The sequence below is a fragment of the Sinocyclocheilus grahami genome, unplaced genomic scaffold (genome assembly GCF_001515645.1).
Source record: "Sinocyclocheilus grahami isolate Dianchi unplaced genomic scaffold, SAMN03320097.WGS_v1.1 scaffold8.1, whole genome shotgun sequence".
NCBI lineage: Eukaryota > Metazoa > Chordata > Actinopteri > Cypriniformes > Cyprinidae > Sinocyclocheilus > Sinocyclocheilus grahami.
The window spans coordinates 2,376,180-2,394,119 of record NW_015505187.1 but is presented as its reverse complement, the minus strand read 5'-3'; the positions used below and the strand labels follow the sequence as shown (position 1 = coordinate 2,394,119).

General features: G+C 37.0%; 2 protein-coding genes across 2 annotated transcripts in view; both read left to right on the top strand.

Moving 5' to 3' along the window:
- The first annotated feature begins 2,925 nt into the window (after positions 1-2,925).
- On the top strand, positions 2,926-9,310 carry cep83 (centrosomal protein 83). The gene is made up of 15 exons (XM_016280094.1): positions 2,926-3,140; positions 3,239-3,389; positions 4,308-4,400; positions 4,614-4,745; positions 4,825-5,076; positions 5,913-6,029; positions 6,137-6,251; positions 6,329-6,473; positions 6,564-6,713; positions 6,936-7,011; positions 7,105-7,262; positions 7,972-8,101; positions 8,238-8,341; positions 8,449-8,617; positions 8,766-9,310. Exons 1-15 carry the CDS (start codon positions 2,926-2,928, stop codon positions 8,919-8,921), a joined length of 2,163 nt encoding a protein of 720 aa, XP_016135580.1. The 3' UTR covers positions 8,922-9,310.
- Positions 9,311-10,048: 738 nt separating this feature from the next.
- Positions 10,049-17,940, top strand: part of LOC107591329 (sortilin) — a 12,571-nt gene continuing 4,679 nt past the window's right edge. The window contains exons 1-13 of the mRNA XM_016280459.1: positions 10,049-10,349; positions 10,804-10,866; positions 11,058-11,134; positions 11,437-11,539; positions 12,706-12,873; positions 12,979-13,052; positions 13,261-13,307; positions 13,469-13,605; positions 13,744-13,827; positions 14,367-14,427; positions 15,004-15,159; positions 16,226-16,323; positions 16,810-16,909. Of these exons, the coding sequence (XP_016135945.1) occupies positions 10,125-10,349; positions 10,804-10,866; positions 11,058-11,134; positions 11,437-11,539; positions 12,706-12,873; positions 12,979-13,052; positions 13,261-13,307; positions 13,469-13,605; positions 13,744-13,827; positions 14,367-14,427; positions 15,004-15,159; positions 16,226-16,323; positions 16,810-16,909 (1,393 nt within the window). The 5' untranslated portion in view covers positions 10,049-10,124. The remainder of the gene's footprint in view (positions 10,350-10,803; positions 10,867-11,057; positions 11,135-11,436; positions 11,540-12,705; positions 12,874-12,978; positions 13,053-13,260; positions 13,308-13,468; positions 13,606-13,743; positions 13,828-14,366; positions 14,428-15,003; positions 15,160-16,225; positions 16,324-16,809; positions 16,910-17,940) is intronic.

The following is a 17,940-nucleotide window of genomic DNA, read 5'->3' as shown; positions in this document are numbered from 1 at the left end:
AACTCCATTGCTTAAACCTTAGATCCAGTCTTGCTGGTTTAAACTGTAAGTCATGTTCCACCCATCTTAGTATCCTTCCTTGTCTTTCAATTTTAGGATTCCTTAATTCTTTATACCAAATTTCCAATGGAATCTTTGTCCAACGGTTCAATTTATGTGACTGTGTCTGCTGCAAGTTTCTATCTCCTAGTAACGCTTGAAGGGGTAATTCAAGTTGTGACTGTTCAAAGTCCTTCCACGTTGCACTATATTCATCGTTACACCAGCAAGCCAAGTGTCTTAGCTGTGCTGCCTTATAGTAATCGTCTAATGATGGCAGACCTCTCCCACCCTTATCCTTAGGAAGTTGTAGAGTGTTAAATCGCACTCTTGGCCTCCCACTCTTCCAAATGAAGCGTGATATTCGTTTTTTCCAATCATCAAATTGCCTTTTTGGTATTTCTATTGGTAAAGCTTGAAAAAGAAAAAGTAATCGTGGCAATATATTCATCTTTATTATCTCTATTCGGTTGTATAGATCTAAAGGTAGGAGAAGCCATCTGTTCAAGTCCATTTTTATGATTTCTGTAATGGGACAATAGTTAACTTTATAGATGTTTGATAGGTCTGCAGGAATTTGAACTCCAAGATATCTGATGGAGGATGTATTCCATTTAAATGTGTATTCATTACGTATTTTATTACTTGGATTATAATTACACAAGAGAGTCTGGGTTTTATGTATATTTAATTTATATCCTGTGTATAATCCAAATTTTTCAAGAGAGTACATCACTTTGGGTAAGCTAAGTTCTGGGTATGTAAGAAACAGTAATACATCATCAGCATATAAACAAATCTTGTGTTCTATATCTTTAACTACCACTCCTCTTATTTCTATATCGTCTCTGAGTAGCTGTGCCAGTGGTTCGATAAATAACGCAAACAGGGTAGGGCTTAACGGGCACCCTTGTCGACATCCCCTTTCTAAAATAATATGTTCCGAAATGTCATACCATTTTGCTTTATGCAATATGTGTTTAGAAATTCCATAAACTGGTTTTCCCATTAAGCACAATGTTATCTATACACTGTATCTAATTTGCATATTAAAGTGCTGTTGGGACAGCATGTTGAAAAAAGAAGTGTAATAATGGGAGTAGTAATTGGCCAGATTTTCCTAATAATATCTAATATTTCATAAGAATATTGATATATAATTTGTTTTCCTATTCAATTCTTTTGTCTCTCAAAATTTGAAAATTAATCAGATTTAAATTATAAATACAAAATTTGATCATATTTCTATAAGGATGTACAATTTTATCACTAAATTAATGTCAGCCATTTTTAAAAACCAAGGAGAGGGAGCGGTCACGGTGAAACATCCAATCATTTGGTATCTCTGGAAAGCCCTGAACGTGCTCTGTACAGGACATCCAGACTTAAAACTGTGACATGTGAGGTCTCAGAGAAATTCACTAACATAGAATGTCCACTACAGAGGCAAAAACTCCATAGCTGGGTCTCAGGAGGATAATATACTGTCAATGTTCGCCCTCTGCTGGCAGAAAAGCGTTATTGCAAATTGCACAGCTATAAATACTACACATCCTCATGTTGTTTCAAACCCATATGCCTTCCTTTCCTTCTTTCCTGCATTGTGACCATATCTTGTTAAGCATATTATATAAAAAAAAGTATCACAGGTTCCAAAAAATATAAAGTAGCACATCAGTTTCAACACTGATAATAAATCAGAATATTAGAAGGATTTCTGAAGGATCATGAGACACTGAAGACTGGAGTAAAGGCTCATGAAAATTCAGCGCTGCGTCACAGAAATAAATAATATTTTAAAGAATATTAAAATAGGAAACCAATATTAGAAATTGCAATAATATTTCACAATTTTACAGTTTTTTCCCTGTATTTTTTTATTTAAAAAATACAGCCTTGATTGATATATAATAATATTTAAGAAAATATAAATAAATTTAAGAAAATTCTAATGATTTCGTTTTATTATTATTTAGATTATTACTGCACATTATTAAATAATTATTCAAATATACAAAATAAAAGCCATACATTTAAATATTTAATACAAATGTGTGTGTGTGTGTGTGTGTAAACTGAATATTAATAATATTAATACATTACAACTAATATTTTAACTAAATAAAAATGTCAACATTACTATTTAGTAAACTTTGCATAACGGAACCAGACCGGAACGTGTCGAAACAAGTCTTTTATTTTGAAAGGCGCCTCTAGCCGCCATCATCATCACGTAACCGTGCGTCGCTGTCAGTGTTGGATCAACAGCTTTTCAAATCATTTACTTTTGACCTTAATGCACACATGTATTATTATATTTTGTATAGTTTTCAACGCATGCAGTAGTTTACGCCCAGCAGAGGTGTTTATTTATGAAATACGTGCAGTAAGTGTTTATCGATCACTATCTGCATGGCATTTCAATATAAGTTAGCAATCTATGCACCGACTTCCACTCACAGGCAACACGAAATGCTTCATCTTGCGCTTTTTTAAAGCACGAGGTAAGTTTTCCCAGTGGCTCAGTTGCTCTGACAACATGGGAAGCCGTTATGTGTTTATGCTGGAGTAGCTCTGTTTCTACAACACAGAGAGAATCACTGGAGACCAGCCTGAGCTTCACATCTAATCACTGGAGAGCAGAGGAGCAAACAAGGACTCTTGTGCTGCACATGCATTGATTAGATGCTTTGTTCGTGCTAACTAGGCTCCTACAAGTGATTTCAAACTGTCAGCCCTGATGAGATGTGGCTGCATCTCTTGACTTTGGTTGGCTGAAGTGGAGTCATTTGTGTTGATTGAGATCTTTGTCTTTTTTTAGAGCTCTCTTGAGGTTGTAGTGGTTTCTGGGGGAGGTATTAAATCTTTTGCTTTTGTTCCCTCACTATGGAGCAGATGAACCCTCCAGCGTTAGGGCAGTCATCTGCCCTGTTCCCAAAGCTGGAGCTGGCAGGAGGAGGTGGGAAAGCTGCAGTCCTCCTGAGCGGCTCTACGGGACTCATCAGCTCTGATATGGAGCTCCAGAAAATGCTCATTGATGAGAGAATGCGCTGTGAGAACCACAAGACCAACTATCAGACCTTGAAAGTGGAGCACACCAGGTGAGTGAATACTGCATATTTATATACTGTAAGATATCCTGTTAAACTTCAACGTCTTCTGAGCAGATATGTTTGTGTGTGTGTGTGTGTGTGTGCAGACTGCAGGATGAATACACGCGGGCGCAGAGTGAACTGAAACGCCTGCTCAGTGATCGCCAGGTCGCTCAGGAGAAACAGCAGCTGCTGCTGGCCGAGCTCAGAGGAGAACTGCTGGATAAAACACGTGAGCTGGAGGAGCTCAGACTGCAGGTACACATTATATACGTATAGTAACTTGTAGTCACTATTTATTACAAGTCATTTCATTATGTCATTCAAAACACACTAGTTTTACATATTAGTTGCTGCTTATTAATAATTAAGAATACTAATGCTGGTTGTTCATGGATTCGGGTATGAATATATGGCAATATTTAAAGTTTTAAGAATTTTTTTTATATTTGATTATTATTGCGCATTAAAAATGAGAAAATACAAGTAAAATGTTTGGACACACCTACTCATTCTTTATTATGACTGTTGTTCACATTTAGAATAATAGTGAATTCATCCAAACTGTGAAATAACACAAATGGAAATATGGGGAATAGGAAAAATATTAAAGAAATTCAATTTTGTGTGTAATATTTTCACCACATCACCACACTTTGCCTAGATTTTTTTATAAAAAAATTTCCAAATAAAAATATATATTTTTGTTCACAAACAAAATGGAAATCAATAAAATCAGGAATTTTATAAATGCATGTAGAGGTTTTTTTTAAAGTAATAATTATTAAGTATAATACAGATTTGTTTTAGTATTTATTTATGTGCAATTTAGCATTTTGGTTAGCTTTTTGTTTTGTATTTTCAGTTTCATTTTGAGTTTAAGTAATTTTGTGTTTGTCGTTTTTATTTTTAATTCACTGTTTTAAAATGATTTCTATTATCTTTATTTTATTTCAGTTTTAGTAAATTTAGTACTTCAACTTACACTTTATTTATTTCACCTTAATAATTATATTTTATTTCAGTTGTATTGCAATTATAATTGTTTTAATAGTCTTAGTTTTAGTTAACAATAACAACACAACACAACTGGTGATGCAGAGATAAGCGAACACAAGTGTCTCAGTTAGCTCGAATTAGACATTTTGCTGACAAAGTGTTGATCATGTGTTTAAGGTGCTGACCCCTCAGAGGCTGGAGCTCTTGAAAGCACAGGTGCAGCAGGAAATGGAGGCTCCCATCAGAGAACGCTTCAACAAACTGCAGGAGGTAAAAGATGCCCCTCCACACCGGCTGACTCCCCCTCCACAACTATTAACTCCTGTTGCCATGACAGCCACCTGAGTACATGCTACAGTCAGAATCCTGTCCATCACAGATGGAAAACAAACTGATTGCTTTGTCTTTTCTACATGTTATAAAAAAAAACACTTGAAATGTGTAAAAAGTCTTGAAATACCCTTCTCTATTTCTCTGTGACAGGAAGCAGAGAATTACAGGTCTGAGTATAATAAGCTCCGTTATGATCTCACTTTCCTCAAGTCGGAGTTTGATCACCAGAAAGAGGAGCACGTCCGAGTCCTGGAGGAGAGACGGATACGGCATGAAGCTGATGTATGTTTTATCATTTTGAATAGAATTTTGACCCAGCAGTGTCTCTGTATAAAGAAGTGTTATATATGTGATTGTGCAGGTGGCCCGACTTGAGCGTGATAAGGAGGATCTGGCCGCTCAGCTGCAGAGCGGAAACCCAGCACGTGACGGGAAGCGTGTTGAAGCCCTGCTGAGAGAGAAAGCTCAACTCCACCAGCGACTCAAAGGACTGGAGGCAGAGGTCACTGAACTCAGGGCGGAGAGGAATAACTCAGGTGCTCAGGCTGAAAATGTGCAGCGGATTCAGATCCGACAGCTGGCTGAGTCCCAGGCTGCAGTAAAAGCACTGGAGGTGAGCGGATAAAAGTGAAGAGTTGTAGGTTTTTGATGATACAAATAAGATTTGATGAAGTTTATGCCTTTCTGTTAAAACCGTATAGTTCAGTGTAAAATGTCAGATTTGTTTTTTATATTAAAGGGCTCATATGATGCTTTTTTAAAGATCATTATTTGGTGTATTTGGTGTAACAGAATATGTTGACATGCTTTAATGTTCAAAAAGCACATTATTTTTCAAATACTGTACATTGGGATCTTATCTATGCACAATCAGCTTGTAACACTCCAAAGAGAAAGAAAAACTTGAAATCGCATCATATGACCCCTTTAATGGATACAACAAATTTGTCAGAGCATTGGCACAGTGGGTAATACACATGCTCATGATGTAAGAAAAAACATTCACTTAATATCCAATTCCTTTTCCTCCTGGATATGGATTCCATATATTATGAAAATATTATCAATATTTAAAAAAATAAAATAAATATTTTATATAAAATATATATTATAATATATTATGAATTTATAAATGTATGAAGTATAACATAATTTATGTACAGTGAAGTCCAAATTTTGAGACCACATTAAAAGTCTCTGGTTCACTTTTTAGGATATTGCAGTTTTTATATTAACTATTTTATATATTTATTTCATTAGGAATATTTTTGAATATTTGAAATATTTTAAGAAATCATTTGCTGCATTTCTATAATCAAATAAGCACATCTTAACTTTTTTATTAATATGTGATGTGTTCATGTCACAGCATTTGACAAACACATAAAAAAAGAAAAAAAGATTTAATAACATAAATAATATAAAATATTTTATTATATTATTATATATTATCGTATGCAGTTGGACCGGACAGAAAGTGAACTCCGTCTATCTCAGGAACAAAACACACTCCTCACAAGCAAACTGCACAAAGCCGAAAGGGAGATCCATTCACTCAACAGTCAGGTGCATGAATACAGCCTGAGTGACAAGTCAGATTTTATGACCACATGTTCACATGCGTTGATATCTGTAGTAATATATCCTGTCGATTGTGTGTGTTTACTGGCCAGATTGAAGAGATGAAGCACACGCATAAGCTGGACTTGAGTAACGTAAAACTAGAGTGTGTCAGAGCCAAAGGAGAACTAGAAAGAGACCGAGATACACTGCAGTGCCAAGTAGAGGGTAGTCATCTTGCCTTTCTTTCATTTACTTCTTGGAACCTGTTTTACAGTAATGACAAGTGTCTTTCTCTCTCTCAGGTCTGCAGTCGGATATTGAGGTCCTGAAGTCAGCGTTGGAGAGAAATAAAGAGTTGATATCTGAAAAAGAGCGTGAGATGGTGCGCAGGGTTCAGGCAGCAAGAGAGGAGGAGATACACAAGATGGCCACCCTTCAGGAAGAAAAGTATGCACTATTATTAATATCAGACAAGGAACTGATTCAAAGCTTCATGGGATTTTCTACATTCAAATGAATTTATTTCACTGTCACCAGGCTGGAGCTGGAGAATCGTTTATCTGAGCTTGAACAGCAGAGAGCTCTTCAGGAGGCATCAGGGAACTCTCAGAAAGAGGAGTGGGAAGAGCGTCTCCGTGCCGCACAATTGGGTGAAGAGTCTGTGCGGAAGGAACTTCAAAACCTGAGGCAAGCTTCTTCAGAGTCATTTATTTCTGTTTAATGTCCACATGAAATCAAAACGGACCATTTTTATTTGAATTCCTGTTATTCTTGTGGGAAAAATTAAGTTGTTCCGTTCACAATTATATCTATTTTATGTTGGCTCTGACTGAGTTACAAAAAATTACTAAATTCTCAGTAGCTATAAACAGCCCTGTTTGATTTCCTGTATGAATGCTTATGATACAGAGTCAAAATTCAGCAGCAGGGCCAACAGCTGGAAGAGCTGGAGGCCTTAAGAGCAGAAAGCGCAGACCTGAGACGAGTAAGCACTGGAAAATAAGTGAAATTACTGCACGTAATATAGAGATGAAATTCATGACGTATCATATAACTTGTTTTGTAAATTGTTTATCAGCAAAACACTGAGCTGAATCTACAGATAGGAACCCTGTCTCACTCTGAGAGTGAGCTCTTGGACACCAACAGCAGACTGAGAGAAAGTCTAGAGCGAGTGAGAGAGGACCTACGGAGCACGCGCACACAAATGGAACGGACCCAACAGGAAGCCGAGAGGTACGCCTTATCGTAACCAGGATACTAGCATTACTGTCAAATGAGAACCAAAAATATTTCAGAGAATGCTGACAGCTTGCTGAGCTAGCATCAAAACGTGCCATTTAGCATTTCTTCAGATTAGAGGCTTGAGAGTTGATTGGTAAGATGAAATGTTGGTTTCAAAGCAAGATTCAACTTGTATAAAAGTGCTTGATAGACATTTTCCTCTTCAATTACAAATATGGGTGATTTGTTTATAACGGTACATTAGATAATATAACTTTTTTTGTCCTGACAGCTATATTAAATCATCTTAAAAATGTAACCATATCATCATATGTGAATATATCAGAGGCATGGCCTAATATTTAGCAAATATTACTCCCATTGATCCTTAGTGCTCATATGAGTGATTTGACTCAAATTAACTAGTGATATGTTCTGATTTCCATTCCCCTTTACTCTCAACATTTACTGTTCACTTTCTAAACATGTCAACTTCTTCCATTTTTATCTATATATTATAGAAAAATATATATTTTTTCTGTATGTATGTAAATTATCCTGTTTATATATCCCTATCTCCTTTATTATAATTTATAATTTTTATAATTAATATTAATGCGATTTTACTGTTCTTCCCATGAAAATAGCCTAAAAATTGTAACAATGTAGTGAACAGCGAACAGTTAAATTAATTAAGTGAAATGTCCTTTTATTGTCACAGGTTAGTGGAGGAAAGGCGGGTGGAATGGTTGGAGGAGAAACACAAACTGCAGGAAAAAGAAGCAGAACTACGGGAGAAATACAGCCAGGCCAAAGAGCGCCTGCAGAGGGCAGCATTTGCACAGAAAAAGGTAGTGCCTAAATTCTACAAACTTGCTTTTGGAAAAACTTGGACTATCTTGTTTGGTATTTTTATATTGTATTGTATTGATTGTCATGACAATTGCTATTATTAAAGGTGCATTATTGGTCTCTTTTCTTATCCAGAGGAAAACCATGACAGAACTGAAAGAAAACAAACTCCAAGACAAGATTCAGCTCCTAGAAGCCAAGATAGAAGAACTTGAAATTGAAGCAAGCACAGCCAGAAAGTACTTCCGTCTTCAGTTTATAACATTATAAGGAGACTATATTGAATAAAGGATGTATATATGTGTGTTTTTTATATAATATTGTTTTTATTTATGTGTGTGCTCAGGAAATCCTCATACTCTGAAGAACATGCTCAGCTCAGCAAGCGTCTGAAGGAGCTGCAGAGGAGACACAATGAGTTCCGTCGTCTGTTGCTGGGCAACCAAATGACCTCCTCCACCCCTCTGGCCCAATCCCTTCTCATCCCAGCAGAGTCCATCTTCTTAAACATACAGGTGTCTGCAAACATCCCATCCACGATGTAGAATATTCTCTTGTCAGCCATAACAAAACCCAGGATATAAATCTGCTACTTTCCCATCCTCCTCTCTCTCTTTCCCCCCTTTTCATCCCACTCATCTGTTTCTGCATTTCCTCTCTCAGGAGGATCAGCACCAGAGGGAGTTGTCTGTGCTGCGGAGACGCTTGGAAGAGTTGGAAAACAGTCAGCAACAGCAGCTGGAAGAGCTGGCTGCTCCTCTGGACAGAGACAGAGAGAGACTCTCAAGCCCACGGGACGCGCTTCCAGACCTTTCTTAACCTACCTGAGTGATTACATTCACCATGTGCCAAAAACTGAACATACTGTGACATTTGTGAGCTGTTTTCTTTTAAGCGACTCATGGTGCTTTGCAATAGAAAGTTCGGAGATGTTTTAAGAAAACCCTGTTGCACTTTATTAATTATTTGTCTGGTGGTATTATTCTAACGGAGGGCAGGGGGCTTTTAAAGTTTACATAAATTGTTGGTTTGTGTTGCAGGGTTTTTGTTGTACATATTGAAAATGATCTGTAACATGTTTCAAACCTGTGAAGCCATGTTTTATATGAGTCCAAAATCATCCCTTTTCATTCAATTAAACTGTAATTTGTGAACCTGAGGTTATTTGTCACATTAACTTTCTATAGGGATGACATAGTGCATGGGTAGCGGGTATTATGATAAATAATAATTTTTAATAAAGAACATTGTGTCCTTGTGAAGTGTGACCGAATAATTAAGAACGTAACAACTCGACAAATTGTCTGCCAAAAGATGTAGTAAAAAAAAAGTGTCAATTGAAGCGGTAGGCAACAATACAAAGAAAAATGTATTTATAAAGTTAATATTTGATTTAGTCAAGTCTATGGTTGTGTCTCAAAACCTAGTGAGCGTCCTACCCACACAGCCTAGGGCCCAAAAGTGCTGCGCGCACAAACTTATCTTGTGAGAAAACGCAACTATGTTACGTTTTGGCGAATTCATACGACTTGACTCCTATAAAAAACGTTGGATAGTCTTTAAATAAGCATGAGGTCCTAAACTTAACAGTGGTACGTAAGCAAATCGTTCGAAAACGTACAAATGAAGTCGTTTTAATTTATATGAACGTACTAAAACGTTAAATAGTTACGAATTGCTATAAGAGCGTGTTGGCACGTAGCCATAAATCACAATTTACAAAAATCTTATGCGCATACTATTCAAATGCTGCCGCGTTGATGCTCAAAATCCTGCACCTGATGCCCAAAAGCCCTGTACACGTCTATAATGTACCAAAATGTTGCTTTGTTTGGCATTATAGTCTCGTGCAGCATATTTTAGCCATAATGCTGACTCGGAACGATATGCTGTTGAGGCAGGCAGCTCACATTGCTTTGAGACACTTGAGTCTGCGGTGAGTCGGAGCCCGATCAGCGGCGTTCACTCCTCCCGCGCATCTTCTGAGGCATTAGGAAACGTACTTCTTTCTATCCGTCAGTCATGAACTGGACAGTGCTTGTATTGGGTAGTGCGTGCTTACTGGTCCTCGGTGAGGACGCGTTCGTTCATGGGAAGCGCAACGCGAGGACAGTGACTTTCTCTCGGTCTCCACGCGGTCACTCGAGACACAGACGGGACACCTGGACTGGACAAGCGCGTTTCACAGCATGCAAGTCTCCACTGTCACCCAAAGACCAGGCGCTTCTGCTCAGCCACACACACGAGGTGAGACCGAGATGCTGAAGTTCACTCCATCCGAATAATTGATTTTATTGCGGCGTTTTACTTTTGACATTGAGATGAATGTCAAAAGGTGACCCAATTTAACTGAATGTTATGGTCACAAAGGTTATAGTCGTGCTAAAAGTATTTCTGTATTTACTGACATTTTAACTGATAGTTGGCAGTAGCAAAATTAAAAGTCATTTTATTTTATTATTTATTTGTCCAATGTTGTTTTGGATACTGAAATAGAAAACTGAAAGAATGTTCATATATCTTTTATATAATGATAATAATAATATTAAAGCCTTGTAGGTTTGGAACAACACTAGGAAGAGTAATTATTATTATTATCTTTTTTATATTTTAGTGTGAACGATCCTTTTAAATGACAGCCAGAACAGGGAAGTCCACTTCCATCAGTATATGTGCAACTCTGTCCTCTGGTCTTTTCTAGACGGGGTTTCATGGTGATGATGGATCCAGTTTTACCCTCACATGGGTTGGAGATGGAACTGGGGTCAGTCTTGCCAAATCATCTAAAGATTACTAATCATTATCTGATCTAAGTTCTCTGGTTTAAGGTTATTGTCTTGAAAATTTGGATGAACATTGTAGTTTTCATTCATAATCAGACACTTACACGGGTTTATATATATTTATAAAGAAATTATGCAGGGGTAGTGTGAACCCTTTTTCTGTCCATCTCAGGTAATCCTGGTTCTTTCCACACTCAGCGCTCCCTCTGACTCGTTTTATGAAGGCGGTTCATCGCGCCTTTATAGGAGGTCAGTGGTGCAATTTTTACCTAATAGCATGTAGAACAGAGGTGCGCAATCCTTTTGCTGGAGATCTATCTACCTGCAGACTTCACTTCCAGCCCTGCTCCAAACGTACCTGTCTGTAATTATCAAGTGCTCACGAAGATCTTCATTAGCTGGTTCAATTGTGTTTGAACAGGGTTGAGTTGAACTTTGCAGGACAAAAGATCCCAGGGAACAGGACAGGACACCTAATGTAGACTAATGTGGCCAATTCAGGCTTTTACTCGGATACCGATCTTCTTTACTGATTTACTATCTTTTTATAGTGAAGACTATGGAAAATCTTTTCATGATGTCTCCCATACCATTAACAACACATTTATAAAGAAGGACTTTGGGATAAGTGCTGGACCCGGGAACCCTCAACAGGTAAATAAATGTGCTAAGTCTGAAGCCTACACTGTAAAAAATGACTGTGAATTTAACGGTAAAAGACTGTAAAAATGCTACAGTAAAAACCTGTTAAATGGTTAACGGTAAATTCCCCTACTATACACGGTGAAAAACTGTATTGGACATTACATGTATTTGACATTAATTTTGCGGTAGTATACCGTAAATTGACATTCCCAGAATTCCCTGCGTTACATTTAAAATTTGATGTTTTTTTGTTGAAATAACTATGTTTCTTCTTAGTTTTTTCTTATCAGTTTTGTATATTAGGGTTGTGTGTTACACCTAATGTTGTTAAATGAATGTTTATTGCATTATTTCAGTTTCATGTGTGTTACCATGATGGTGTTTAGTGTCTGTGTGAATACACTGTGCACCTTCTATATATGTTATTATCTAAAAGCTGCTAGTGATGGGCTTTGATTCATCATGTGACTTTCTCATTACCACCTCCATTTGGTGGTTATCAGTGTATTACAAAGGTGCAAAACAGATTTCAGTACTTCAATAGGTTGGTATATTAACATTATATCAGTTAATGAAAATACAGTATTTAACTGTAAATTTAAGTTAAAACCGTAAAACCTAAAACGTTGCTACCTTATTTTTTACAGTAAAATTCCGGCAACCACAGCTGCCGTTTTTTTATCGTAAATTTTACGGAATTTTTTTTACAGTGTATCTCTGAGAAAATCACAAGTCAACTTGTCTTAATTCTGATAACTAATAATAATATTAGAAATAGCATGACCTTTTTTCACTTTGTCATTGTAAGTAGTTGTCAATATGTGACATTATTTTACATTCTGACACCACAGAGATTCTGTCCAAACAGAAGAGGCCATGACATTTACAATTGTCTCAGGGTTTTAACAGACATTGCTAATGACATCAGCCGCTTTGTGTTAAAACCCAACATGAAACTACGCTTCATTTTTTGAAAAACTTCCTCTGAAGTGGGGTTGGTGTGAAGCTAATATCCGGCTGTGTGTTAGTTCTTTGGAACTAACTTTTGTCATCATCTCAAAAAACAAAACAAAAAAACAAACCTACACTGTAATTGACCCTCTTCATGATTTCTGAACATTATTGTTTTATAAGTAAATGATATATTATATATATCACTTTTTGTGTCATTACAGGTGATTCTAACAGCCAACCTGCCTTTCACCGAAAGCCCAGGAGGAGTTATTTTTACGTCAATGGATGCTGGTGTGACGTTCAGATCAGTGCAGCTTCCATTCCATCCAGCACAGGCCATTCAGTTCCACTACCAGGACCCAAAATACCTTGTGGTCATCAGCATTGATGTGAGTAAGGTTTTGTGAGGTGATTCAGGTTTCTGCCACACCATTATTGTATTTTTAGTTAGCTGACACTTAAGACCCTTAAGACATGCTCTTCTCTCTCTTCAGGATGGGCTGTGGCTCTCAGAAGACTTTGGGAACAGTTGGTCTGAAGTTCACGAAGGAGTTCACACGTTCACATGGTGAGAACAATAACAGGGTGACATGAGTAACCAAACAAGAAACTAAACATTTAGAATGTCTGTGTATTTGAATATCTTGATTTTCAAAATATTGTATATATATGTTATAACTTGTTTCAATTAGACAGTGAATAAACGTCATTTGATTGAAAAAAATAATTTAATTTCTGTAAGTAAAATGTAGTTTCCCTTTTTTATTCCTTTCAAGGGGATCTGGAATCACTCTTTTTTTCAGTTCCAGCCCAAAAGGAACTGGTGCGTGATTTCATCTATGTTTTTTTTTCATTAAATAACACTAAAGGAATCATTTGACAAGAATAACTGATATTCTTTGAGATAAATTTTCATGTACAACTGAGAAAATTGGCCATTCAATTGAATGCTTATCAATTAAATGGTAATTGGGTTTGAACCAGTGGAGGCAGCAAGACGAGGCGAGCTCATTCTGAGACGGACACAGGATGTCGGCAAAAATTTCACCACCATCGCCAAGAACATCTTCTCCTTCGGATACATCGGTGGCTTCCTGTTTACCTCTGTCATGGAAAAACTGGTGTGGAACTCAGATAACATGCACACTCAAGCATGTGTTCACCCCCATGAACACACACCATGTTGCCCACCATTTTTCATTTTCCCTCCTGTAAGAATCATCAAAGCATGCTTAATTTATGACATGTTGTGTTTACAGGGCTCTCCCCGTATCATCTATGTGTCCTCAGACCAGGGTGACCATTTCAGAAAAGCTCAGCTACCGTCAGCAACTACAGAGCAGGTGTTAATAACACACAAACGTTTGAACACACTAATAAAAAACAAAAAAAGATATTACTTTTCATTAATTACTTGTACTAAATTATATATATTATAAGTATTATCATTAACTGATATAATGAAATGTATACATTTTTTATTTCTTTATAACACACAAGTTTGAACACACTTATAATAAAACTGATAAATGTATTTATATATTTTTTATTTATAATATATTATAATATAATTTATGAATAATTAAAAATATAATAAATATATATTTGACTAATTTTATATTAATATAATTAAATAATAATTAATAAATTATATAAATATAATAATGTATTACTTTATTGTTAATTCATATAATAAAATGTATTTATTTTGTATTGTTATTTTACTTTCATAAATATGTTTGGGGAAATGTATGACAGTTGTGCTGTTACTTGCCCTTTCAAGTTGGTCCTGCTGATTTGGCAGAAAAAACCTGTCACAACCTCAAACATGACTGGAGGGCTGTGTGCAACTGTTTGACTCACTGTTGATGTCTGTTTGCAGTTCTACTCCGTTTTGGACGGAGACGAGGACATGATCTTCATGCATGTGGACAACCCTGGAGGTGCGGTTTCATGCTTTTTAACTTCCTTCTCCATCCTGTGAGAGGTGTAAAAGAAATGTATCAGTATTATTTAACAGCTCAACCATTGTTGCTGTCAGTTTAACAGTGTGGAGGCTGGACTCGTCAAGCGAGGTCCACTTTGTGCTGACATATCAGAGAATGTCTCTGCACAAAATGCTAGACTCTTTTGGGTCAGTGTGTACTCTATTCATCTTCGAGTCTGGAGGTCTTTGTGCTGCGACGATCACTGGAAACAGATAAGAGTGAGGATGGTGTAGTCTTTCAGTCAGGCCTTGGAGGTTACACACAAATACACCCCTCATTGTATTTACATGTATGTATCACATACAGTCCATTGCTCATGTGAAGAGTTATCTTATTTCCCATCATGCCTATTATATGTCGATCTGTTTCTCATTGGATGTTCGATTCCCATTTTGTCACACGAAGCCGGTTAGATGGGTTTGCTATGTATGTGTGTGAATAATAATGGCTTGCGGCTGATCTCTTATCTCGTCTGAGAGTAAGCTGTGTCAGCGGAGTGTTTGTATTTGATGTGATCTCACATGCTTACAGAAGACACATATTTTGGCACAATCTACACCTCTGATGACCGTGGAATCCTGTATTCTAAGTCTCTGGAGCGCCACCTGTTTGGTGGGGAGGGGAAGAGCGATTTCACAAACGTTACATCTTTGAGAGGGGTCTATCTCACCAACATACTGGAGGAGGGTATGAACACTTGTTTCATGTGATTTAGTTTGTCTTAAAGGGTGCCTAAAGGGTTAGTTCACCCAGAAATGTAAATTCTGCATCAAGGAAGTACATTTGAGCTTCCGTTTACCATAGATGTTGATGTGACGTTGATGTGCTCTATGTGTGTGCATTAAAAATCTAATTAAATTAAAGGGATAGTTCACCCAAAAATAAAAATTCTGTCATTAATTACTCACACTCATGTCGTTCCAAACCCGTAAGACCTTTGTTTGTCTTCAGAACACAAATGAAGATATTTTTGATGAAATCTGAGAGCTTTTTGACCCTGTATAGACAACAATGCAACTGACGATGCATACGTGTGCATTCCTCTGCTTGTAAACAAGGCACAGTGCATGCGTTTTCTATGTCAGAAGGACGGCTCCTGCATCAGCAGCACCACATGAGAAGAAATCGTTGAATAAAGTCATTATTTTTGTTTTCTTCACGCACAAAAATTATTCTCGTAGCTTCATAACATTACGGTTGAACCACTGATCACATGGACTATTTTAATGATGCACTTGCTACCTTTCTGGGTTTTGAATGTGTCAGTTGCGTTGCTGTCTATGCAGGGTCAGAAAGCTCTCGGATTTCATCAAAAATATCTTTATTTGTGTCCCGAAGATGAACGAAGGTCTTACAGGTTTGAACGGCATGAGGGTGAGAAACGGCATGAGGGTGAGAAAGTAATGACAGAATTTTCATTTTTGGGTGAACTATCCCTTTAAATCTGTTCATCATATAAAGCAATTGTGTCTCTTCAGAAGATTTGGATCAAAGTAATGTATTATAACTAATGCATATGAATTTCTTTTATGAACTTCCTGAAGCATCAACGTTTAAGTGGAATGGACTTTCAATGGAGAGAGAAACCTCTCTGAAAAAAGTTGTTTTTCCAAAGATGAATGAAAGTTTTTTGGGGTTGAGAAATATTTGACAAATGACAGAGTTCCCATTTTCTGATGAACTATCCCCTTAAGTGCCAAATGGCTAATCACGCTTGTATTGTAAAAGATGTCTTACTCCTGTTGGGCCGCAGATGGACGCATTCGTTCAGTCATTACATTCGACAGAGGTGGGAGATGGAGATTTCTGAAGAAGCCAGAGAATGTGAATTGTCCAGAAACCTCAAAAAAGGTAACAACTGAGGACTGAGTGATGAGAAATTGCATTTTATTAAAGTTTCTATAAGTACCATTTTTTCCCATTCTGTTGATGTGTTTAAACAGGAAGTTGGGCAAGAACATATTGAAGATTTTAAAATGAGCCATAATTAGACAAACATTTCACGCAAGGCAATTTTAAATGATTACATCTGCTAATAAAACGTTTATCAATACATTAGCATACAGATTAGCCCTTAAAGTTAAAAGGCCAATTTTGATTTCCTTCAAAGCAATGAAACAGAAGTAGCAACAGATCTTTTCCTCCATTTTGTGACATACATCTGAGTATAACGGAATATTGGAAAAGAAAAAAAAACAAGGTGGTGAGTGACTTGGTTCTATACATCGGTTATTGATTGGATTGTGAGATGTAAGGCTTCATTTTTTTTTCATTTTATGGCGACTTTAAATGTTCCTGTAAATGTGTGTGTGTGATTGTCTCCATTTTCTTTTCCAGTGTAGCCTGCATATCCATGGAGAGCACAGTCACTTCAGTGGAATCACTCCCATGCTGCCTCTCTCTGAACCTACCGCCATTGGTCTGGTCATCGCCCATGGTACTAGCCCCTACTACCTAGCTCCACAACCTCCACAACTTAAAGGGATAGTTAAGCCAAAAATGAAAATTTGATGTTTATCTGCTTACCCCCAGGGCATCCCAGATGTATGTGACTTTGTTTCTTCAGTAGAACACAAACAAAGATTTTTAACACAAACCGTTGCAGTCTGTCAGTCTTATTATGGAGTACTAGCCCCTACTACCTAGCTCCACAACCTCCACAACTTAAAGGGATAGTTAAGCCAAAAATGAAAATTTGATGTTTATCTGCTTACCCCCAGGGCATCCCAGATGTATGTGACTTTGTTTCTTCAGTAGAACACAAACAAAGATTTTTAACACAAACCGTTGCAGTCTGTCAGTCTTATTATGGAGGTTGTTAATAAATAACAATTTGGTCCCTCGATATCTCTTTGCCACCGTGAAATCTTCTCAGTCTCTCCAAGTGTAAATAAATACGGCCGGGAAGTAAGAAAACACACATTCAAATGTATTCTCAAATACTTCAATTTATTCACAGAAATACAGATCTTATATAGGCATGTCGAGGGGAGTTTTCACCCTCTTAACCAATGAGGATAGGGGGACATACCCATACAGGATGTTTTTCCCAAGAACATGTGTTTTGTATAAAATTGCCACATATACAGAAAAACATATCCATATAAGGAATAGACTTCCTGGCGACAGAGGCTGAACCCCCCTTATAAATCAGCACAAACTCCTTTACCTTGAATATTGAGTAAGAGACATTCAAACACCATACAAGAGAAAGAGAGAACAGATAGAGGAGGGGTGATTCAGAGAAGGAGAGAGAAAGAGTGAGAAAGGAGGGGGGAGGCATTCTCAAAACAGAGAGTGTTTTCTAACAAGTATCTATTAGCATTTTGAATTAGCCTTTCTATTTATATTTTCAGTTTTAGTCATTTTGTTATGCAATTTTGTCATTTGTGGGGGGGGGGGGGGGTTTTTTTTTTTTTTTTTTTTTTTTTTTTTTCTTTTTTTTCCATTTCACTTTTTTTTTTTTTT

Excerpts from the sequence above, each read along its gene's own strand:
- cep83 (XM_016280094.1), top strand. The coding sequence starts at position 2,926 with ATGGAGCAGATGAACCCTCCAGCGTTAGGGCAGTCATCTGCCCTGTTC. Across the intron at positions 8,102-8,237 it reads CAGCATTTGCACAGAAAAAG|AGGAAAACCATGACAGAACT; the intron begins GTAGTGCCTAAA and ends TTTCTTATCCAG. Across the intron at positions 8,342-8,448 it reads GAAGCAAGCACAGCCAGAAA|GAAATCCTCATACTCTGAAG; the intron begins GTACTTCCGTCT and ends GTGTGTGCTCAG.